This window comes from Kogia breviceps, chromosome 15, assembly GCF_026419965.1.
Source record: "Kogia breviceps isolate mKogBre1 chromosome 15, mKogBre1 haplotype 1, whole genome shotgun sequence".
Lineage (NCBI taxonomy): Eukaryota > Metazoa > Chordata > Mammalia > Artiodactyla > Physeteridae > Kogia > Kogia breviceps.
This window is the reverse complement of record NC_081324.1, coordinates 4,339,616-4,364,509: the sequence shown is the minus strand read 5'-3', so window position 1 is coordinate 4,364,509 and position 24,894 is coordinate 4,339,616. Positions and strand designations below refer to the sequence as shown.

At 44.3% G+C, this 24,894-nt stretch overlaps 1 protein-coding gene across 1 annotated transcript in view; it reads right to left on the bottom strand.

Annotated features, from left to right (window-relative positions):
• FBXO15 (F-box protein 15) overlaps nucleotides 1–24,894 on the bottom strand; it is a 43,418-nt gene that overhangs the window by 8,164 nt on the left and 10,360 nt on the right. Inside the window, exons 3-8 of the mRNA XM_067015861.1 lie at nucleotides 22,818–22,922; nucleotides 18,845–19,087; nucleotides 18,074–18,283; nucleotides 14,550–14,676; nucleotides 13,292–13,374; nucleotides 12,174–12,316 (exon numbers count right to left, since the gene is read on the bottom strand). Coding sequence (XP_066871962.1) covers nucleotides 12,174–12,316; nucleotides 13,292–13,374; nucleotides 14,550–14,676; nucleotides 18,074–18,283; nucleotides 18,845–19,087; nucleotides 22,818–22,922 — 911 coding nt within the window. The remainder of the gene's footprint in view (nucleotides 1–12,173; nucleotides 12,317–13,291; nucleotides 13,375–14,549; nucleotides 14,677–18,073; nucleotides 18,284–18,844; nucleotides 19,088–22,817; nucleotides 22,923–24,894) is intronic.

Here is a 24,894-nt window from a genome sequence, read left to right as displayed (position 1 = left end):
TCGTGGGCAGGCTGTGGGTGGAGCTTGGGAGCAAGACCTCGGCCTTGGGTGTGGGATCTAGAGCTAGTTAGAGCTGCCCTGGGAGGAGGAAGTCCAACTCAGAACCCAGCGAAGCAAGAGTCATCGGAATGGGAGCGAGGAGGAGGGACAGAGGGCTGTGGACACATCCAGTCCCACTGACACGCAACAAGCCCACCCAGCAAACTGTACTGGGAAGAAGACGTAGCCCTCGGTTTTTCAACATGAACCCTTCTTGCTAAGCCAGCTTTAGATTAAGTTTTCTAGGTAGAAAACTAGGTTCTAGGTAGCTTTCAAACAGAAAATAATTTTCCCATCTATACAGAAGTGTTTTTTTCTTTTAAAATAATGTTTGAATCAGAAAACATGAATAGATTTATAAGTGGAAGAGGAGTTGATGGAAAACCGGTTTGAAATAATGAAGAGATAAGAGACCAAGGGCTAAATAAGTTCCCAGAACAGGCAGGAGCAGATATATTTAGGAATGGAAACTGGAAAATCTTTTGGAAAGAGGGTGAGACATCTTTGTCTCTGAAAGAGGAAAAAAACAAGCCTCTACAAACAGACTGTGACACCGTGAAGACGTGCTGGCAGATGAAGGAGGAAGACCAGGAAGCACAGTAATTTTTCTTAGCTCGGCAGGTAGTGAGCCTTGAGAACAAGGAAGATGACTGTGACTGTATTTAAACAGCCTTTCTGTGAAATACAAGGCGGGACTAACAAGAGTTGATCAAAAGATTTCTGAGTAGCAACAAGGGATGAGTTGAAATCTGACAGCCCCTGACATGAAATCTGACAGTGGAAATCAGACATGCATTTGTGATTTCCTGCAAGGAACTGCCAGGCATTCATGAAGTTAGACTCTCAGAGTCAAGAGTCCGGAAATGCAAAAGAAGAGGAAAAGGGCTCATCACATAAAAGGTTTGAGGCTCCTCCTCACAGGTCCTGTGTTACCGGCGGGGCTGGCTTCAGAGGCCACAACCTGTGTGGATAACAAGGGACCCCTCCTGGTTTAATGTGCTGCTGTCAGCATTTTGAACTTAATAATTTTCTAACGAGGAGCCCGCGGTTTCATTTTGCACTGGATCCCACAAATCACATGGCCTCTTCTGCTTCAGGGCAAGGACCACTGACTCCCTGTGAGCACTGACATAAACCGTATAGAGATCAGCGTTTTCCACCTGCTCTGTGAACACTATCTGTAATGCTGATTTTTCATAATGAGTCACCAAAAGTACAAAGCGGGGAAAAAATGTACTAACAACCACGGATGAAGATGCTCTAAAGAATTATCTGTTCTAATTTTTCTAGATAATCACCACCTAGAAAGTACTGTAGTATTTCTAATGCCTTCCTGTTATCATAAATGCTTAGAGAGGATAATCTGACCTAGAAACATAGAAAGTAATTAGTATCAAGGAAGAGAGGGAACAAAAAAATATCTATTTTTGGAATCACAAAAATAAAAATAGGATAACATGCTATATATGAAAAGTATCTTAAACAAACACTAAAAACTTTAAAAGTAGAATTTCTTAAAGAGAGGTTATCTGGGCTAACCAGTGTCTGCTGCTCAAAAGCTGAACAACCCTACTTTCTTCATAGGATAAAAATAAGTTTCTCAGGTCCATAACTTCTTTCAAACCCCTCAATATTTTCTATTGTGTCTTACAGAGTAAGGCACTGAATATTTATCATTTAATCAGTACTTTAATGAAAAGCATATTGCAGAATCTCTATAGGAGACAGAACAAATCTAACAACAGATAATGGAAACATAATCTAAACATATTCCTTCACAATGGCAGCACAAAAATGAGTTGAGAAAGGTGAAGGACCTACCTAAGAAAACATTTCTCCTAAGGGCAGAGAAGAAAACTTAAAAGAAATGGAGAGATAGTCCAAAACCCTAAATTAAAATACATCAAGTCCTTCCAAATTAATGTCCACATTCAATACAAATCTGATCAAAATCCAAATAAGACATTTAACATCTGGCCAGGTGATTATTAATTATATCTAAAAGAATAAATGGATGGAAATAACTGAGAAATGCTGGATGAAAGTTCACTAGTAAGAAATGTTACATCGGGGGAGGGACACATTTTCATAACACAGTTCACAAGTAAATAAAGCTTGAACTGCCTTCCTGCCTGGTGGAGATACAGGGAGAAGGGGTGCCAATCCTCAGCAGAGAGAAAGAGCCCGAAGTGGATGGCACAGGAACCTGCAGGCTGCGTGTAACCTTTATGTTAATCAAAAGGAAGTGTGGGTTTAAAAAATGAAGAGAAACAATGTAAAGGAAACAAAGGTGAATATTCGCCTGATCTCAGCAAGTGAGTACTTTCTACGTGAAAAAATTTCACAAGAAACAACAAGAGAGGACTGATTACGTACAATTAAAAACTTTGGAAGGATCCAAAGCAACATATACCAAATTAAAAGGCAAAAGACAAAGTGGAGAAAACACTTGCAGCAAATATAATTCATATAAATCTTGTAAACATTTAAAACAATGGAACCAATCAAACGCAAACAGATAGATGGAAATTCAATCAGGAGAGAAATGTAAAAACAAGACAACACTAGCACACGCCCACCTCCTGGAAGCACTCCCTTCCTCTTACTTCCTCACTCTAGTCCTCGGGGAACCTTACGTGGAAGGTTCTCATGCTACTGCACCATCACACACTTGTGACAGGTACTCCGGAATCTGGATCCTACGAAGACGCCCCTGAAATAGCCTACCGGATAGCTGCTACAGTAGCCATAAACCTCTGCTACACTCAACAGGCTTTTAAAAATAGCCAACCTAACATTCAGCATTTGCAAATTTAAAACAATCAGATGTCATTTGCACCTCTCAAGTCATTAAATATTTTTCAAACTAATGTTCCTGATAATAGTGCTATTATCATGAAAATGGAGACCTAAGTGCCCAACAGAAGGAGAATGGGTCAATAAATCCTGATAAAACCAAATAATGGGTTGTCACACAACTTTTCAAAATCTAATTTTTCCAAAGAGTACTACTTAGTGACGTGGGGGAAAAGCAAGCACTGTTCACACAATGTGGTCCACAAATATAACCACAGATTTGAAAATGGACCAAAATATAAACAAGAGTTGTCCTTGGGTGACTTTTATTTGCTTCTTTAGAAGCGTCCATATATTCAGAATTTTCAAATTCCATAATAAGAAAAAGACTTTAGTTTTTTTGTTTGTTTTTTGGGGGTTTTTTTTGCGGTACGCGGGCCTCTCCCTGCTGTGGCCTCTCCCCGTTGCGGAGCACAGGCTCTGGACGCGCAGGCCCGGCAGCCATGGCTCACGGGCCCAGCCGCTCCGCGGCATGTGGGATCCTCCCGGACCGGGGCACGAACCCGCGTCCCCTGCATCGGCAGGCGGACTCTCAACCACTGCGCCACCAGGGAAGCCCAGAAAAAGACATTAGTTTTTAAATGCATTTTTATAACAACTCAAATAAATGACAGAAGCAGCATACCTTACCTTGTTACTTAAAAATTCTTTCCCTTTGCTTCCTTACCATCACTCTCCCTCTCAATACTGATAAAAAGACTACAATCTGCTGTACTATGCAAAACCTTTTTCCTTCAGCTTCTGAAAATTGGTAATAATTAGCCTGATACAAAGATTAAAAAATATGCATTCTTTCATATTTTGCACTGCTGGTCATGCTCTTTTTCAAGCTCTATTAATACTTCAAAGACACAACTGGACTACTTCCTGTCTGCTCTTCCACTGGGCTGTACCCATTCTCATCCTGAGACCGTCTATTCTTAGAAAGGCCTGCCCGCGAGACTGGCCCTTGGCTGGTGTCTGGGGATGGATTTCAGGAGTGTTCCCACCTCACCATCCCTCACTGACAAGAGTGGGTCACCTGCCTGAACAGTTTGTACCAACAATGTGGTTCCTGCTGAACATCTCTCCACCTGGGAGTCTGGAATTTGGGCCAGCCAGGCAGCAGGTGCCCACGTAACCAGCCCCAGAAAGAACCCTGGGTACTGAGTCTCCAACACACTTCTCAGGTAGGCAGCATTTCGCAGGTGTCCTCACGACTCCTGTGTGACCGCACATCCCGGGAGGGGACCCTTGGAAGCCTGCACCTCCTTCCCCTAGACTTCACTCCTTGAGGCTTTTCCCCTCCACTGACTTTGCTCTGTACCCTCTGGCAGTAATAAATCTTAGCCATTAATAAAACTATACCTTGAGACCTGTGAGTCCTCCCAGCAGATCACTGAACCTCCCAGCAGATCCACTGGGTCTTGGGGACCCAATGCTAACAGTCTACCCACATTTGCAAAAGAACAGAAATCATAACGTGCACAGGAAAACCCACAATGCACTTTAAGAAGCTTACTTCAAGTTTCCATTTACAAATTATTTCTCTTATAAATCCAATTCAGGTAACAAAATATGTCTTCACTTAAACTTCCTTTTAGCTTAATTTTAGTGGCAATACCCAAAGAAGCAGGTAGCAAACATGGACAGGCTCAGGAATCATGAATCCTCCTTTGAAAAAAAAGGTAATACTGTTCCTTTTAAGAAAATTCTTAATGAAGCCATGACTCGTCAAAGTGACAGAACACATGAAAATACAAAGAGAATACATCCCAGGTCCTTGGGGGAGGAATATGACAAAGTTCCAAGGAGAAGCAGTCAAATAAACCTTTAGGGCAAGAAGAAAGGACCTGGACTCTCTGTATTCGCCATCAGCAGCGCTGAGAGGTAGGACATCCTCTCCCTGGACAGCGTCTGACTGAGGAGGATAATGTCTAGAGCTCGAGCTCTGCATGAGTAAGCGGGAGGGCCAGGCAGAGCCGCCAGCACGGAGCCTGCCCTGACCCAAAAGGCAGACAAGGTGAGCAGCAGAGCAGGGCGTGGCGTCTCCACGTGGGAGCTGAGCCCACCAGAGAAGTGTGGGCATTCACAGCCCAGAGGCGTTGCCGGTGGCCTCATAGTGCCGGCCAAGGGCAGGGCCCCAGGGCGCTCATCTCCCAAGGGTGAGCTCTGTGTCCCAGGGATCGCACTCCAGCTCCAAGAACTAACTAGCGTCTTCTGGTTTGATTTTAGTAACACGCATTGCAACTACAACAATAAAAATCCAAAGAACCTTGTAGCAAAGTACATGAGACAGAGCTAATAAAATAGAACAGAGGGATATTTTATTCCGAGAAAATACTGTGACCAAGAGGCAGAGAGCATCAGATGGCCAGTACTCACTCTGAATGCTTCACTGGGGTTGCTCTGTATGAATATAAACATGGCGTGAATCTTTTGATTATCTGTATTCCCTGCATATGAACTGAATGCACAGTCATTTCTGGAGATCTTTTTAGCCCACCGTAGGCAAATTATTCTACACAATGCATTCTATACTAAAACTCTGAAGAAATATATACATTTCCTCTAAAGGATGATGACATGCTCAGATTTAATAGACATATCATGGTACAACTAATTAAAATAGCTACGAATTGCTGTAAGTCCAGTATTTATCAGAATACCTGACAGGAGAATCTGGAACTGCAAAAGGTGTGCACGGTATCTTGGGCAGCTGCTGCTTCAACGATCCCATGCTTTCTCAGTCACTGCAGTTTTACTGTGTGTTTAACATTTGGTGAGACCAGTAGCCCTCTTATTATTTTCAAAATTTAATCAAGACCTGGATGGTGGTCACACAGTTGTTTGCTTTATGATAATTTGTTTTATGCGTTTCTCCTTGGGTCATTTCACAACACACAAAAAGTTTAACCACGCAGTGGCTTCAGAGTTACGGGTAATGGTCTACTTCTTACACTGTGTGGCGGCTACATGGGTTTTTTAATTGTTCAATTGTTTTTCTGTAGTCTAAACACATCGTACAGAGAAAAGATGACAATACTTCACACTTAAAAATTTAAAACAAAAATTTTATCAACCATTCCATATTCATGTGTATTTCTAGATGGATTTTAGAGTCAACTTTGCAAGTTTCATAATAAATTCCCTTTGGGATTTTTTTTAATAGAACTGTAATGAATTTGTGGACTAAATTGGTACAGCCTCAAATGTTTTATTTAAAGATGGAATGCTGGAAGCGGTCCTACGAAATGGCCAAACTCAGGCTCTGTCCATCAATTACATCATATTTCAAGTTGTACCTTTCCGCTCCTTCGAGACCCCACCTAACTGGGTCTGGCCCACTCCCCATTAACCTGTCTGAGCGCCACCACTAGTCGCTTTACGCCGGCCCCAGCCCCCCTTGGCCTGCCCCTCCTCAGAGCCCTCCGGGAGCCCCTGGAACCACCCTCCCTGGAGCCTGCGTCCTAGCCCAGAAGGCTTCTCTGCACCCGTCACGGAGGGCAGGCAACGCGCGTGAGACAGCGCATGCACCGCCAGCACACCCCTGCATCCCGCCAGCAACCGTCAATGCACGCACCAGACACACAGATGCGCCTGGTCCCCTCTCCTTCCTGCCACTCCCCGTAGGCTGCCTCCTCAGAGCCAGGCGAGGATGCTCCCAGCTCTAGGGACGTGATGATAGAACATTTATCCTTGATGGGGCACAGTGCTTTCATCCCCTCCTGCAATGACATTGCTGGAATTTACCAAATATACCCCCTGGTACCACAAGAGAGTTTCTCAAAAACCGTAGCAGGCCTTTGAGTCTGTACTCCGGTGAAATGTGACAACTCTGATGGCAACAGCGCCCCCTGCTGACCCTCATCGCAGAACTACACGCAGAGGAAGCACGTGAGTCTTGTGGGAAGTCTTAGGGTGAAAGTGTTCCTCACTGTGAAAACAACAGATGACGGTGAATTATTCCCACAGAAGTTTCCTGTCCTCCTTCACTTTACCTGGCCTCCTGTGTGTCCTAAAAACCATCTCAGGGCTTCCCTGGTGGCGCAGTGGTTGAGAGTCCGCCTGCCGATGCAGGAGACACGGGTTCGTGCCCCGGTCCGGGAAGATCCCACATGCCGCCGCGCGGCTGGGCCCGTGAGCCGCGGCCACTGCGCCTGCGCGTCCGGAGCCTGTGCTCCGCAACGGGAGAGGCCGCAACAGTGAGAGGCCAGCATCCCGCAAAAAACAAAACAAAACAAAACAAAACAAAAAAAACCATCTCAGCTTCTCAGGGGTGTGTCAGCACTCCAGCAGGGAAGGGCCCCACCTGACACCCATACAATGGCAACACCTTGAAGAGACAGAGTCACACACACAAGAAGACCCACTCTAGAAGCACATGACTGCAAAGCACAGTGGAGAGGAGACAGCGGCCAGGCGCGGGTGCAGATGGAGCTCGGCCGCGCACCAGCTGCTCGTGACTCAAGAGCTGGCCTACAGTCCACTCCAGCCGCCCTGTGAACAACACGGGAGAGATCACAGTGCTCAGCCCACAGGCTTGCCGTGGAGACTACTATAAATAGGGAATGTTCAGCAAGCACCTCTGATGAGTGCCCATCCGTGTTCTCTGCCACCATCGTCCCGTCCTCATCACCGTCAGGGGCACAGCTTAGGTGTGAGGGAGACACACAAAGCTTCATCAACATGATGCTGTATTTGCTGAGAACGAGGAGAGGGGGAATCCTCTCCTCTGAGGTCCTAGCACCCGCCTAAGACAGACCTCGACCCAACCCCTGGAGAACAGAGATCGTGTCAGGTAGGAAATGCTGGAAGTGAAGGGCCCCTGAGGATGCAGGGCTGGAGCCCTGGAGAGCGAGAGAACAAGTTGTCTGCCAACACCAGCCCCAAGCACCCGAGTTTGTGCCCTGGGTATAGACAGGGGGCATGTCAGCAGTCGCCTCAAAAGGTATACCGGGAAAAGGGATAGATTTCATTCTCTATTTTAAATAACAGAATAAAGGTAAATGGGTTAAAGTACAGAGAAGATAATTTGGGCTCAGTGAAAGGCCGAATTTTCACACCTTCACAAAAGCAGGTGGGCTGTTTCCAGGCAGAGCAAATCCAAGCCCAGGAGGGGTCACTCTCTAGATCACCTCACCAGTCCTTCCTGATTCTGGGCATAAAGACCACTGAAGAAAAACCAGAAAACCTGAAAATTAAACAATCTAAGCAGTCAACTCAAAAAAGCGAGAAAAAGATCAAAGTAAACCTAAAGAAAACAGATGATTTCTAGAAAATCATATAAATACTAAAACTGATTCCATTAAAAGTAGAAAACCTGATTATAACGGAATCAGAAACATATATAAAAAATAAAGGAAAGCTGTACCCTGAGTTTAAATGGAAAGTACTAAAAACCAAATAACTGAAACCAGTACCTTAAAAATAAGCATACATATGACAAGAGAAGCTTATCTTAGGGATTCTAGGATGTTAACCAATAGAAGATACTAATTAATGAAATTCATTATAATAGTGTAAAGGCGGGAAAAAATCGTATCATCAGTAGTTGCCCAAATGTATTTGATAACATTTAACAATTATTCCTGATTTTTTCAAAAAATCCAACAAATCCAGGAATAGAAGAAACTTCCTTAACTTGTAAGAACACATAACAAAAACCTAGAACAAACATACTTAGTGATAACGTATTTTATTAACTTAATTCCCCATTAAGTTGGTAATACCCTCATAAGAGGGGAATTTGCCAGTGTTCTTCAAAATTACATTTGCATTTACTCTTTGAGCTAGCAACCCTATTTCTAAGCAAGTCTCCCAAAGACAAGCTGCCAAAACATGAAGCAATGTGTGAACAAGGCTATTCCTTTTATATTCGCTATTCCGCTGTCTCTAACAGCAAAGACTGGAAACCACGGAAAAAGACATTAACAAACTACCTACCTATGGATGTTTTAAAAAGAGAGAATGAAAAAGATCTGTATCTCATTCTAAAGACTAATCTCCAGGGCTTCCCTGGTGGCGCAGTGGTTAAGAATCCGCCTGCTAATGCAGAGGACACAGGTTCTAACCCTGGTCCGGGAAGATCCCACATGCCGTGGAGCAGCTAAGTCCGTCCGCCACAACTACAGCGTCTGCGCTCTAGAGCCCACGAGCCACAACTACTGAAGCCTACATGCCACAACTAATGAAACCCATGTACCTAGAGCCCGCGCTCCGCAACAAGAGAAGCCACTGCAATGAGAAGCCCGCACACCACAACAAAGAGTAACCCCTGCTCGCGGCAACTAGAGAAAGCCCACACACAGCAACGGAGACCCAACACAGCCAAAAATAAATAAATAAATAAACAAACAAACAAACACGCCCATTTAAAAAAAAAAGACTAATCTCCAGAAAAAATTATTAATTGGGAAAAATGAAGGAAGTTAAAAGGGAGTATAGTATGCCTCATTTTTTAAAAAATGGGAGAAATATGAATATATTGATATATAGCATTATGTATTCAAAAAAGAAACATTTATAAAGAACAAACCTTAGGCTAATATAAAGGGTTAACTTTGAAGGGAGGAAAAGAAGAGAAGTGAAGGGATAGGGTAGAAGTAAATGTCTCTGAACTTCATTGTTTTATAACTTCAACTTTGGACCATATAAATGTTATAAGTAATTTTTAAATGTAAAAATAGAAGCAAAAGAATCCTGAAAAAATAAAAAATCAACTGAAACAAATCACTCTAATTGTATACCAAAGAGGCAGCATACCCACAGACAGAAGAATCATTTTAGGTGACTTAACTTTTTCTAACATGACATATCTTAAACACATAAACAACCACAAGGAAAATATTAATTAAAATAACATTCAATAGGTTATTCCTAATAATTTCAGTACTGTTTTTGAAATTATTATATATTTTGATATCGTTCGGCAAACAAAGACTTTCGGCAAAAGAGAAATATAAGTATATAATAAAAAAAGGTTAATTAAAAACACCAAGATCTTTAATTTAAATGAATGCATGGGAATAAAAAGGAACCAGAGCTCCTAGGGAAAATGGCCAACTCCAGGTCTGGGTAGGAAACAGACAAAATGAGATTGAGGTATCTTGTCCTGTTAGAACACAAGCAAGTTACCAAAGATGACCACACTCATATCAAAAGAACAGGAGCAGATGAGATGAGATGACAGCACAATTTGAACATCACAGTAACAATAAAAAGAATAATGACTTCAAGTGGACTAAAATACATAAGCTCTATTTTTTTAATCCATGAATTCATAATAATACCTCCCCCCAAAAAAACCTACAAGTCATCTTCAAAGACTATTAGAGCATTCATCACTATGTTGTAAATTAATGAAAAATTAAGCATGTACCATGCCTTTCCTATATTAATTATATTTCATGGTAATTAAATAGTTGAAAATAGAAAACCCTTCTTTACAAAAGAATGCTAATAATAGATGTAGAAGGAATGACAGAATTAGGGGATCATTATTTTACAATCTCTAATCAAATGACGGATATAAGTACCCATCATCTGGTAAACATTCATGGAGAAATTTACAGTAGAAGCAGGCTGAAAAAACCCCGAACCCCCTATCAATCTTAACCTATTTAATATTTAGGCAAATTGCCTGAAAGACGCAACATACCAAAGCTCACACAAGAAGAAATAGATAACCTAAATAGCCATACATCTGTAAAAGAAATTGAAACTGTAGTTAAAAACCTTCCCACCAAGCAAGCTCCAGGCCCTGAAAGCTTCACAGGTGAATTCCACCAACCACTTAAGAAATGCTGCCAATTGTATCCAAAATCCTCCGAAACACTCAAGAGTTAGGAATACTTCCCAACTCATTCTATCAGATCAGCAGTGGCCTGAGACCAAAACCACACAAAGACATTACAAAACAATTAGGAGATATAATATCAGAAATAACAAAGATGAAATACTTACTAAAAATCTTAAGAAATGTGCAAAATTAGTATGAAGAAAATTCTGATATACTCCTACAAGACACAAAAGTATTTCTGAACAAACTGAAAGACACTCCACATTTATGGGTAGGATAAATCAACAACGAAGATGTCAATCCACCCTAGGTTAATATACACATTTGTCACAGTTCTATCAGAAGGGCCATCAAGCACAGAAAAATCTAGAAACCTTCCCGAGACAAATGCAAAGACGGCTCAGAGAAGAAAGGGCACAGAAGCCAGCCTGAAGTGGATCCCATTGACCAAACTGGGGACTTCACAAAGAACAAACTTAGCTTCACAAAGAATAATGTCTATAACTGATTATAAATTACTGAGTAAATAAAAACCGAAGAGTCCAAAGTGACACTAAACAAGAAAGACAGAGAGGAGAGAGTGCACTCAAAACCGTTTCCCACCACAGGAGGCGACAATTACATCAATTTCCTAATCTGAAAATTGTTGGTTAAAAGAGAAAGGATGCACGCATTTACCCTGCCATTACAGGAATCCACCCAGTTGATGAAGGAAAGCTCTTTACAAAAGCTCAGCTAATAAATGTGGACACAATGACATAATTTAAAAACCACCATTTTCCAAACTCAAAAAAACTGATTTAGGCAAGGAGTATTCATGGATGTCAAATCCATTAGCTAAAAGAATTTTGGGGAACAGGATATTCAGAAACGAAGTGCATAGTTTCCCCTATAAAATATTCTTATGACAAATGTTAAACTTCAGTCTATGCAAGTCTCTACACCAAACTTCAAGGTCGTGGGATACAGAGGAAAGAGAGCAAGAAGAACCAGTCAGAGAAACCAGAGCAGGGCGCACTGCATTCCCTCTTTTCCTCCTCTTGACTGGTGTCCCTTCCCTCCTCTGTCCACCCCAGTCCGTGTCTCAGATTCCGTGAGCGTGATAAATGCTGGTGCAGTACAGAGGGTTCGCTGCCTTTATTCTCATCCTGGACAGGCTCTACACTGGCCCTGCTGGCAAATCTACCAAATTCCTCTGAGAAAGAAGAGAAGAAGTTGGGGTGGGAGAGGGAGGATGTGGTAGGGCAAAGCAGTAAGTGCCAGTAGAAAGGATGACCAGAGAATATTCCAGAAGGCAGAGCAGGGGTGACGGTGATGACAGAGCCAGCATCTGAGGAACTGCACAAGTCCTAGTGATCAGGGTCTGGGAGAATGGAGGGCCAGGACACGGTTAAGGGGCCAGCCAGGGGGCTATTCTTAACTCAGGTATAAAATGTGGTCCCCTCGCCTCTCCAGCCTTGGCATTCCACTCTGAAACAAAAGACTCAATGAGTTTCACCTTTGCTGGTGGAGAGGTTGCGAAATGTGCCACACAGGCAGAAAACTCCCCCGCTGTGCATATCAACGTGGAGTTGGTAGCCACTCAGTCCACACTCCAGGCTGTCATCCAAAAGGGGGGTATGAGGAGGCAGCTCGTAGGGGCTAAAAAGCAAAACAAAATGTATCTGTCAACACCAGAGGTAAAATGCTTGAATTGGAAATACTCTTTAAAAAATTAACACCCCTTCAAAGCACCAGCTCCCATCAATCCTCTACAGATTCCCAATCACGTTCAGTACCACAGATGCAGAAGAACGGCCCCACGTTCCTTCTACCAACTTCCATACAAACGGGCAGAAGCGTGTGTTCCCTGAACATCCCCAGACCACCACGACAGAACATGGTTCTGAAATCCGCCCGGGGCAGCAGCACCGCTCCGCAGTCGTCTCGGCATCCAGAGGGCTGAATGCGCAGCAGGAAAATGCACCCAACAACAGACCTACCGCTCAGCGACTCCCCCGGAAGGAGACCCAAAGCCACAATGAACGAGTTTTCATTCAGTAGGAAACGCATTACTACGTAAGGTAACAAACTCAGAAGCACTGGGGAGCATTGCATGTTAAAAAAAAAAAAAAAAAAAAAAAAAAAAAAAAAGGCATATGGGAGTCTCAGCCCCAGGGGAAGGGTGAGAGGAGCAGTGAGCCGGAAAGCATGTCCCCCACCTGATGACCCAAAGTTTGTTAACAGACACACTGTCTCAACCAATAAAAAACACATCTGCAGGTCAGGCCAAGTGGGCCACGGGTCTGCCTGCCTTTCAAGACATGAAAATGCAAACTACTGCAGAGAACTTGCAGCACCTCAGTGCACTAACATCTTGTAGTAATGAAGCTTCCCTGCCCTATAAATCATACTCCACAAGGTACGTCACCCTGAACCCAAACAAATAAAGCAAACAGCTACTGACGGATAATCCAATGTTTTTAGCAACAGCTACGTAATTTTGTCTGTTGGCTTCTGTCTACTGATTAAAGACAGAATGTCTTTGTAGCTATTCTCAAGATATTAAGATGATACCAACTCCGAATCCTTTATGCTGACTGTACAAAATTTAACACGCCACATCCGAATACATACACAGCGGCCGAGCCTAACGTGCTCCTCTCCACGAGGTGATGGAAATGAAGATTTGCCATAACAAAAGCCAGCTCTTCCTCCCTCTGAAAAAGAATACATTTGTCAACTGAAATATTTTAATTTTTCATAAGGTCACTGTGAAGATAGCAGCACATTCACCTTACAGATAGGTGTGGTTTCTTACAATCTGAGTAAGATTCCTGCAGCGCCAACACATTATCACTGTCTAACAAGACTTATCTGTCACACTGATAGCAGGACCACAACGCACCCAAATACGCAGCGCATGTGGTACCAAAAGGATTAACACCCTAGTATCTATGAAACATCACAGTGCTGCCTGACATATGACAACTGTGGAAATATCTCTTGTTAGTCTCAGGTTGATTCAAAGTCTTTTCAAAGGTAAAGAGAGGGCCGGTAAGAACGTCACAAGGTTAACCCCACGCACACTCAGCAGCCGTGGCAGGACCTACGTGGCCTGGCAAACCCAGTGGGAGGGATTGGACTCCAAGTCCACTCATCAGCAGGCCGGGCAGCAGGAGACAGGACAGGATGGCACAGGAGCCAACGCCCGTTTCTCCCCAGGGAACAGCTGCCCCACCGGGAAGGGGACCCAGACGGCAGCCGCAAGCTGCCCTTCTCCAGTGGCCCATGGGACGATCGGGTCAAACAGAGTCCTGGCATCTGCTCAGCCAACCCAGATGGACCAACTCAGGAGCCCAGAGCGAGCCAGGTGCTGCCTGGCCCCCAGTCACCCTGTACAGAGGGAGTGAGGGAGAAAGATGCCCGACAGCCAGCGTGGGACGAGGGAAGCAAGGTCTGGAGGCTGGCGTGGGACCTGTGCTCTGCCTGGCCGTCGTCTACAGACATGGCTGCTACTCCCAGAGTCAACTTGGCAGCTGCCGTCCTTAGTGGCTCCAGGCGAGACGCGTCTGAGGGCCCCAGGTGAAACGCACAGGAGATGCTCTGGCAGAGGAAGGGCGTGAAAGGGGCAGAGGATGGAATGTGGACCAGCTGGAGGAGGAAGGGGAGGGCCCCAGGGTGTTAAAGGGGCAACGTGAGCCAAAGCGCCCGGGTGGGAAGGGCTCGTGTGTCACAGGCGAGGGTAGAAAGGCAGACCTGCCGCGAAGGCGCGAGGGCCAGGCGGTGGGAACATGAGGTCCGTAGGAGGGTGTGGTCGCTGAACATCTAAAGGACTTAACCCTTGACCCCATGCACGAGGGGAGCAAACGTGGCAGGTACGGGCTGGGCTTACCTTCCAGAGCCCCACCACGAGGCCCGGGTGCAGGCAGAAGATCCGGATCAGCCTGTCACAGCCAAGCATGGTGGACTCGGTTAAGTGACTCAGGTTGTACTTTGCAATTAAAGAATGCCATCGAGGTCTTTGAACATCATGCCAAAGAGAGGAGAGAGAAAAATGAGCTCTGGCTTCCCCCGTGTTGTCGATTCTCTTTGGCACATCTAAAATGACTATTAAGAACATGCGAATCGTGCACACCTTGCTAATAAGGAGAAACAAGGTGTATAAATAAAAGGCAAAATGGACCAGTACAAATTTCTCACCGTCTATCTTATTCTCCCCACCCCGGCTCTCACTGTCAAGTCTACGGCCCCGTCAGCAGTGGGCTGAAGAATCACAGGTGAGGGAGAGGAAGAACCGTCTCCTATCCTCTTCCCCTCAAAACCCAGCACAACACTACAATCAGCAGTAGATTCTCAATGTATGGGATGCATAAGCAAAGATGAAATCCCTTAAATGACAAAAAAGTAGGGGGTCTAGTAGGCTGCCTGAAAGCAGTTTAACCTTTTAAAGTTATTACAAGAATAGCTCAGAGATAGTGAAAACTGTAAGTAACGTCGGGTGTTTTCATGAAGGAAATACAGCATGAACTGGATATTAGAATTAGTGTCTAAGAGTAACTCAAATGTGTAAGAAAACACAACTCAGCTCTGCTGTTCATCATGACACATCAAATCAACAGAATGAAGCATTCTATTTGCTCGATCATGGTAGGCGGAGATGTCTGTCATCCCCAGAGGCAATTCAGGAAACCCTGAGGGAGAGGCGATCTCAGTGGTCAATTAACACAGCTCTGCACCGAGAGGAAAGTCTCCAAGGAGCTGGGGCCAAGAGTGCGCCTCCAGCACCTAAGACACACGCCAGCAGGTGACAGGTATTCAACTGTTCGTTAAGCAGAAGAAGTTAAAAGCCAAGGCATTCCGCCGTGCACTGTTTGAAAGCAGAGGGGGCTGTAAGCGTGGAAACCAGATGCCTGGCTGCCAGACCATGCTGGCCCCTCACTCAGAGAGCTTCTTGCGTGGAGAACTACACTGGTCAGGGAGAGGCGTTCGGTGAGCGTGCGCGTGAGGGAGGACCTAAAAATATGCTCAGCACGGGAGAGCAGACTGGGGGGAGGCTGAATGCGAGGTTGGGAACCAGAGCTGAAACCTTAGCTCCAGCCCTACAGACCGTCTCAGCGTGACCTTCACCTGTGTCCGGGGAGACGGCCCCACCTTCGAGGGAGGGAAATGAAATCAGAGAACCTCCCCAGAGCGCATACCGCAGTCACTGCTATGACATCGTCAGTGTGGCCACGAGGCGCAGGTGCTGGGAGAACACCCCTCCACGTGCCCGAAGCCCGCACCCTCCGACGCAAGGCTCCAGACCGGCTGGACGGACTCCACAGAGAACATGCTGGTTCCCCTTTGCCTCGGCCTCACAAGTTCGTCCTGGCACAGAAACTAAGGCTGACATCTACCCGTTTCTCAGAAGTTCGGGACGCAGGGCATCACCTGCAGAATGGAAAACGCTGGCCACAGTGACAGCATAAAGTGTCCGACCAGGAAGGCACATATGACAGGGACACGCAAACTGCAAATTACATAGATAAGGCTTGCATTGTTTTTAAAAAAAAGTCTCACGGAGGAAACAAGAAAGATCCAAATCAGAATCACCGAGTCTCTCCTCTGCTGTCACACAGACGCACACAAGGATTTGTTTCCGCACGATGAAAGCATCTGCTCACAAACTTGCGATAAAAGTGCCGATCCAAAGACATTACTGAAAAACACTTTCAGTGTTTGTTCACCACTGTTTATCAAGTGCTGTCTGAAGTCCACTGAGTTTTAATGTATATAAATTAAATAAAATGAATTTCCCCAATGAATTTTGGCATTTCTGTCACTGTGCACTATCGAGTATTCCTGACCTGGATGACAATTTCAGGAACATAGTATCTTTAACTGAGCTTTAGAATTCAACACGATCCATTTATGAACTTTCATGATCATTTAATTGATATTAACAATTCTGTCCTAATCCCTGTAAACAATATCTCATGATATCAAATAACAAAGTGTTCAAACTAGTACAGAGGTTGCAGACTCATTCTCCAAATATAATTTCATGGTGCATAAAACCTAAAGACCGCATTAGAAAAATCTGGGGTCCGTCATGATACCGTATAGAATTTCAGAGATTTATGCAAATAAAGGTACCATTCAAAAAAATAACTGTTTCCAAAATATCTTCAGTTAACATAATCAGGGAAAATAATCCCCACGCTTTTCTTCACAGCAGTAAGGATATATTCAGAACGCAGCAAGACCTGGATTTACCAGCACTAGGAATACAACGCCTCCACGTTCACGGCACGACAACTAGACCAGCGATCACAGAAACAGTCCTCAAAGAGCCGGCACCAGAGGGAGGGACCACAAACAAAGTCCTCAGGGACAAGTCGCAGAAATGTGTCTGTAAGCAGGACGCAGGGGAACCAGGAAAGAAGGTGGTTCTTCTGTGGAGATGCAGACCCTAAAGTGAGATCTCAACACCTTCCATGGCAAGGCCTGGGAGAGAAGCCTGCGGTGGGGCTGCAGCTCACAAGGCGGTTAAGAACAACGCCCGCAAATGCCCTGCAAGGTCACAGGGGCCTGAAAGCGGGAAGGAGGCGGCCGGGGACAGGAAACCAACACTGGAGAAGGAGAAGGCAGCTACCTTCGCGTTTCCATACATTTTATGTCAGGAGGTCAGCGTGCTACATGTGCCACAGCCCAGCTTCTGGTAGAAAACGACGAGAGGTGAGAAAAGTGAGCATGAGAGAGTTCTTGGGAGAAGCAAAAGCCTGATAATGAGTATGAACCCAGGGCAAAGCCACCTCATGACAGAATAATAGTAAGTATTCAATAAGCATCAGCAATACGACACACATGCATCTGACTCATGCATCTGATGATGAAATGCTTCACTCTTCTTCACAGCAGCCACGTATGCTAAACACTACATCATGACTGTCATCACCCCATTCTACAGATGAGAAAACAGAGGCACAGAAAAGTCACTGCATAAGACTGCATATCTAGCCAAGTTCAACACAGAAGCACATAAAAAAATTAATGACTTTATGATCCAGTGTTTAAACTATGATTACTGTATCCCTTACTAAAGAAGGAAAATATAATAGTTTTATATATCTTTGTGTTAAAGTGGTTAAAACTAAAAACTTCCAAAGGCCAGCCATCTATCATCCAGGAAATTACTAGGAGAGCATCATTCCCTAAGTTATGGATAACCAAGGTACGAGCAGCCTAAGCTCGGCTTCGCCATCAGTTGATAAACCCCTGCTTCTCCTATATGACAGTGATCCAGGATGAAAGAGAGGCTTTAAGATGCAACCAAGTTAAAAGACACCACTAGTATTTTTTCATGACAAAAGGAAGGCCAACTGGCACTGACATATAAGATGTCCTCACCCAGAGGTTCTGCTGATTAGTACTTACCCGTTTTTGATGGGGGTCTGAGACCGGTTCATAAACACTGGCGTCACCCCACACAAATCTAAGGTTGACAGTGTGACAAGACGTGGCCAGTCTTTGCCATACCACACAGCCGTGACTGATGAATCGTTGATGGAAAGATCAACGTGCTCCAGGATGTGTTCTCTTCCACTATTTTCTTTCAATATAATTACCCAACCTAAACCAGATATTCTGAAGAAAGAAAAGCAAACGAAAATGTCTGCCTAGTGGCAAAAAAACCCACAAAAAACAAAAACACCGCAGTCTATCACATGTCATCTCTAAGCACCTGGTACCCTAAAAGCCAAAGTTCCTAGGGCACGCCCGATGTAACATTTCAAGTCACAACAGTTCTCTCTTAGGACTCATCTCCCCACCTCACAAACACTCACGGAACAGCTGCTCTGTTCCAGGGACTGACAATACATAGATAAAGAACACAAAGGGCTCTGCCCGGGGAGGAATGCCTTGAATGAACCTCCAGCTTCACTACAGCTCACGACCAGGCTGCTTCTGCTTTTCATAAAGCATCTGAACCAAATATATGGAATAGGAAAATACTATGTATTTTATAGATACACAAAAGCACAAAATATCCAACAGTCCCTCACAATACAAACCACACATTGGTCCCATATTCACAATACTTGGAACTTACACCACCCTTCTTCTCTAAGGCGATGGTGCATCTCGGTGTTTAACGGCCCTCTCATGACCACCACAGGCCCACCCCAAGAAGCCACGCCTGCCTACCTGAGGGCCTCTTTGGTCTTAACTGGGAGGCCCGTGTAAGGGTGGAGAGGTTTGAGAACCCGAGCTAGAGCTGCTTTTACAGATGCTATTTGTTTTGTAATATATTCTTTCTTCCAATATCCAGCTTCTTTATCCCCAACTGACAGTGAGTTCATAGACACGGCTGTCTTCTCTACTGAATTAACTTTCCAATTAGATCGTTTAGGTGAAAAGGCAGTTGAGTAGATTCTGATCCAAATAAAACTGGGGGAAGAGAGGAAATATGTTAACTATCTAAGAGACACTGTAATGCACCTGTAATAGGAATATATTAAATTAGAGATATGCAATCATTTTTAAATAGTGTATTTCCATGAACAAGTCAAGCTGAACACTTACAGTTGTTCATACATTAAACTGAACTGTAGTGTGAGGTAAGCATTTTAGATTCACCAACCCTAGAAACACATACTAACAGGAAAAGCTTGCTTCCCGGGGCTCAGTTAAAGTGAGTGATCTCATATTATTTGGTACCATCCCTAATAAGAACTGCTGTCTTACACCAATAATTGAATAGAAGATCAGTTATAGAAAAAAAGCAGGAAGTGTATACTATATGATTCCCTATCTTAAATGCATACTTGTTTTTGAAAAGAGCAGAAAGGAGCTTTATATAGATAGATACAGATATATACACACACAGAGAAATGTCAACAGTAACTGACATGTATGTAATTTTATGTTCTTTTTCCTTTCTACATTTTAATTTTTCAACAGTGAACATGGACTGCTTGCACAAAGAGGAAAAAAATAAAGATGATTAATGACAACTAACAGTGACAGTTAACATTTTTGAGCACCAGGTGTTGAGCGCTGCTTCAGCACTTCGTATGCATTAACTCACTTCATCCCCCCTGCAAACCCATGAGGTAGCAACTACTACTGTCCCCACTGAACCGATGATGTGACTGAGGCCCAGATGCAAAGTGCCCTGGCCCAGATCTGTACGTAAGTGACAGAACTGCCACTGAATCCACGCAGCCTCAACCCCTGCACGTCACTGCTGCTTCAACAGCACAAAGAAATGGGTTCAAACAACTGTATCCACATTCAGAGAGCCAATCAGCCACAACGCTGGAATTCGACTCCACTCCCTCGGTTGGTTACAGTAACCATCCTAACACTCCTGTCATGAACCATTTTCACACACATTATCTCACTTAAGTCATGGTCAGTGGAGCCTCAAGAGAATGAAAACATCTTATGGAATTAAAATATTACATAGATTGTTCCCCTTGGTTATTTATAAAACACAAAGTTCAAGTTTAGGATGCTTTTGACAGTCCCCAAACCCAAATACATTCATTTCTTGTTCACAAAATGCTCCACCTTGTTAAAAAGCTAAAGCAGATTTAAGGACAAGAGCATATTTGTCTAATCTGACTATGAGTCAAGCACAGAAAAACTTCAGTCAGGTTGTTCAGGACATAGGGCCAATTCAATGTTTTGATAAACAGTTTTTCCCAGAGGGCTGGAAAGTGAAGCCCCCACGTGGTGACCCAGATCCAGCCCGATGTAGGCCTCCCTGTACCCCACGCAGAGACTGGTGCTCAGGCCAAGGGCGGCTCTACGCAGGGCAGGGAGGCAGCGCCCCCGATACGGCAAGGCGCAAGGGAGACCCTACCCTTGCAGCGTGTCTCCGGAAAGTCAGCAGTGTAATTGGCTACAGCAGGGCTCCTGTCCTCTCCTCAGACAATGCTTAGAAAGTACCATTAACTTTCCAGAAACATTCATCGTTTACCTATCCAGTTGTTAATACATCCTTTTATGAAGTCTGGCTATGAAAGCACACTCTTAAAAATACAATTCAGGGGGCTTCCCTGGTGGCGCAGTGGTTGAGAGTCTGCCTGCTGATGCAGGGGACACGGGTTCATGCCCCAGTCCGGGAGAATCCCACATGCTGCGGAGCAGCTGGGCCCGTGAGCCGTGGCCGCTGAGCCTGTGCGTCCGGAGCCTGTGCTCCGCAATGGGAGAGGCCACAACAGTGAGAGGCCCGCGTACCGCAAAAAAAAAAAAAAAAAAAAAAAATACAATTCAGGGACTTCCCTCGTGGCACAGTGGTTGAGAATCTGCTTGCCAATGCAGGGGACACGGGTTTGAGCCCTGGTCTGGGAAGATCCCACAGGCCACAGAGCAACTAAACCCGTGCACCACAACTACTGAGCCTGCGCTCTAGAAAGAGCCTGTTCTCCGCAACAGGAGAAGCCACCACAATAAGAAGCCCACGCACAGCAACGAAGAGGAGCCCCGGCTCTCCGCAACTAGAGAAAGCCCACGCACAGCAATGAAGACTGAACGCAGCCAAAAATTAAAAAAATAAATTAAAAAAAAATACAATTCAACTGACACAATTAAGATTCTCCTCCAAAAACGGAAACAAACCTTATGAAGGGTAACTTCCTAAGAAGTTCAGCTTCTTAGCAGACAGCTACTTCCAAGAAAGTGGGACGGGAAAGTATGCAAAGACTCTCACTAGAGCTGAGCCCACAAATGCACTGAGAGGTCCAGTGCCTGCCCCGTGTGGGTCTTGGATAAAGGCGATAGAGACTAAGAAACTTATAATTTATTAGTTTATCTAAATAGTCTGAGTTCTATCCTTGAGTAAGGTAAGAACCTACAAAAAAGCTACAGTTTTCAACATTTAGTTGACCCCCTTCCTTGAAAAATGCCTCACTGCACTTTGCTTTAGTGAATGTCTTCATCTCTTACTACGGACCTTTAAGAAAGAGACACACAAAACTTGCCCAACATTCATTCTAGAACTATTTCAGGAATTGGCACTATGTGTGCATACTGACACAGACTTATACAGGAAATATCTTTTTAAATTATGAGATAAGAAAACCGCCCTGCCCAACCAGAGAATAATACATGTCCCTTTCTTATTATGAGAACTTGGCTGTTCATTAGTACAACCTGGAGGAATTTTCAACACAGATTCTAGAACACAGAGTTAAAATCTGCAGAAATGTACATACCAGGGATCCAAATATTTTTTTTGAACTCTCCCAGCTTTTCTAATGCAGCCATTCCATGGGCCAGCATCTGAGAAGCACTGCACAGATGTTTCCTACTCACTGCATTCCAAGACTCAACAATAACACAGCCCTCCATCTGTCACTCTCCGTTTCCTCACCCTATTAAACCACCAGTGAAATCTGCATTCCCCCCTATCTTGCTCTTTTCCCTGGTTGATACAGGGGTTCCATGTGGGATCAGCATCTGTCTGATCTTTTGATGTTCAAGGACAGAGGGACCTCAAAGCCAAGACACCACAAACCTCACCAGAAGTTTGCAGGATTCCACTGTCTCGCCCCCAAGATAAACTTCTGAGCTGCAGACAAAGATCATTGTGACAAAACAAAAGAAGGGGTTTCATCCCTCTTTTCAGAGATCTCCGCTAGCCCTGGGGCGCTCCACTGACCTCCTGCTCCCAGGGCAAAGGCTCCCTGAGCGCATGTTCTCTCCTATCCCGCCCGCTTTACGCTTCCCCACCAAGCAAGTTCCACGGCTGGCAAGTTTTGGTTCTCCCCACACATACCTAAGGGAGCCCCTTCCTTGTCTTTCTTTAGGGTCTGCTCTGCAAGGCCCGGGCTGGGGTTAGTCAGGGGCAGGCTCCACAGTGCTGCTGCAGACTGTGTGGGTAAGTCTGCCTGCCTCAGGGACAGGAAGCCCTCCCGAACAGCAGACCAAAAGCCACTTTCTCCAACAGTTACACCAGCAACAAGCTTCATCTTTTTCAGTTCACGCAAAGAGATGCAGAGAAATGCAAGCCTTTGAAAATATCACACATTAGACATATTTCTACTCATGTATAAAACTACTTTTGAAATTCTTTTAAATCCTCAAAAATGGTTAAAAAGCTCCTACTAGTTTTCACGACTTCCATCAAAACACCATCAAACACGACAGAGAGATTTGGTTTTCTCCTTACTTGTCATTGGCCAGGTGATAAAAGCGCCTGTTCACACATCCGGCGCACAGCAAGGCCACCGCATCCAAGTAGGACAAGATCTTCAGCAGGATTTCTGAAGGCAAACTGAGAGAGGGAGGAATCAGAGAAACATCCAGAAAACAACTGGCCGTGCATCTCCAAATGGAAGGCAACAAACAGAGGCTTCCTGTACAAGAGGCACACTGCCCTCATCTTCAATCATTTCTCGACTGATACGCTCCGCTTCTTACAATTCTCATGACTTAAACCAATGCAGAGACCCAAGGGTACAAACAGCTAATTTCCTTGGTATTTTTAATCAGGTTTTCACACTGAACATGGCAATGAAAGACAGAGGACACATTCTTGGCTACAGGCAGACCTCAGATATTACTGCAGGTGGGTTTGGTTCTAGACCCAACACAATAAGGCGAGTCACAGGAATTTTTTTATTTCCTGGTGCATATAAAAGTTATGCTTACACCATACTGTAGTCTATTAAGTGTGCACAGCATTATGTCTAAGAAAACAATGTACATACCTTAATTTAAAAAATACTTTATTGCTGGGCTTCCCTGGTGGCGCAGTGGTTGAGAATCCGCCTGCCAATGCAGGAGACACGGGTTCGTGCCCTGGTCCGGGAAGATCCCACATGCCGCGGAGCAACTAAGCCCGTGAGCCATGCCCGCTAGGCCTGCGTGTCCGGAGCCTGTGCTCCGCAACCGGAGAGGCCACAACAGTGAGAGGCCCGCATACCGCAAAAAATAAAAAATAAAAATAAAAAAAAAAATAAAAAAAAAAAAATACTTTATTGCTAAAAAATGCTAACCATCATCTGAGCTTTCAGTGAATCGTAGCAGTAACGTCAAAGATCACGGATCACAGGTTGCCGTAATATAGTGATAATTTAACAAGTTGGAAATACTGCGAGAATTACCAAAATGTGACACAGAGACAAGAGGTGAGCACATGCTGTCAGAAACTGGTGCTGACAGACATGCTGACACAGGGTGGCCACAAACCAACTGGTAAAAAACGCAGTATCTGCAGAGCACGATAAAGTGAAGCGCAGTGAAACGAGGTCTGCCCGTATTAATAAGAAAAACACAACCACCCCCGCTTCCAAAACATACGAGCAGAATAGGATATGTCAACTTGTTCTCCCCCAGCTCAGGCGATGCCCCTGCACCCTCCTCCCACAAGACCTCACGCCTGTGATGCTTCCTCTGGGGCTTCAAGGAGACGCCAGGCCCCAGAAAGTTCTCTGAAGTGTCCTTTTCATTTCATTCATCTGCCTAAATAAATAGGATGTTGAGATGCATCCTTAATCTCCCATCTATTTCTATGATCTTAGAATTTTACAAAACACTGTAAGAATCTGAAATGCCTAGAAAGCATGACTGGTGTTAGGAAGTCAGGAATGGGCACTTTTGAACCTCAGGCGAAAGGAAAAATGAAAAAGCAGCTACAGGAGATTGTACTTGGTGGCGGGGAGAGGGCATGTCTAGGAATACAGGATAGGGAGTGTAAAACCCTTCGACCAGTTTATTTATTTATATATTTTTTCCTTTGACCAATTTAAAACAGTTTGCCCATTTTCTCCACTTGTGATTTTAACTCTTTTAAATTTTTTAAGTATGATGAAAATCAGGTTAACAAACGTTTCATAGGAAAATAGTCAGTCCCAAAATTCTGATAATACTGAGAAAGAATGAAGTAGATCCTGGAAGAAAAGACGATTAAAACAAGACATATTTGATACATGTTACTGTGCAAGTGCCACCCCTGCTCGTAACTTTCTGAGATATTTAAGCAGAGGCTTTCTGAGAGCTTAAACATGTAGCCATGCTTAGATATTAGTTAAATCCCTATCCTCCAATGAAATTCTTTCTATTCAGAGTCAGTAAATTAGGTGCTTTTCGTGAGAAAAGGTCTCTAACGCTAGATAGCAAAGGTGCAAGAAAACCCATTTCATGACCATTTAAATTATCCAGTGCATATAGTTTTTACATTTTGATTTCACAAAAATTCAGTTATTATTTTTTAAATCAGTGTAAATTTTTTCTAAAACACAGAA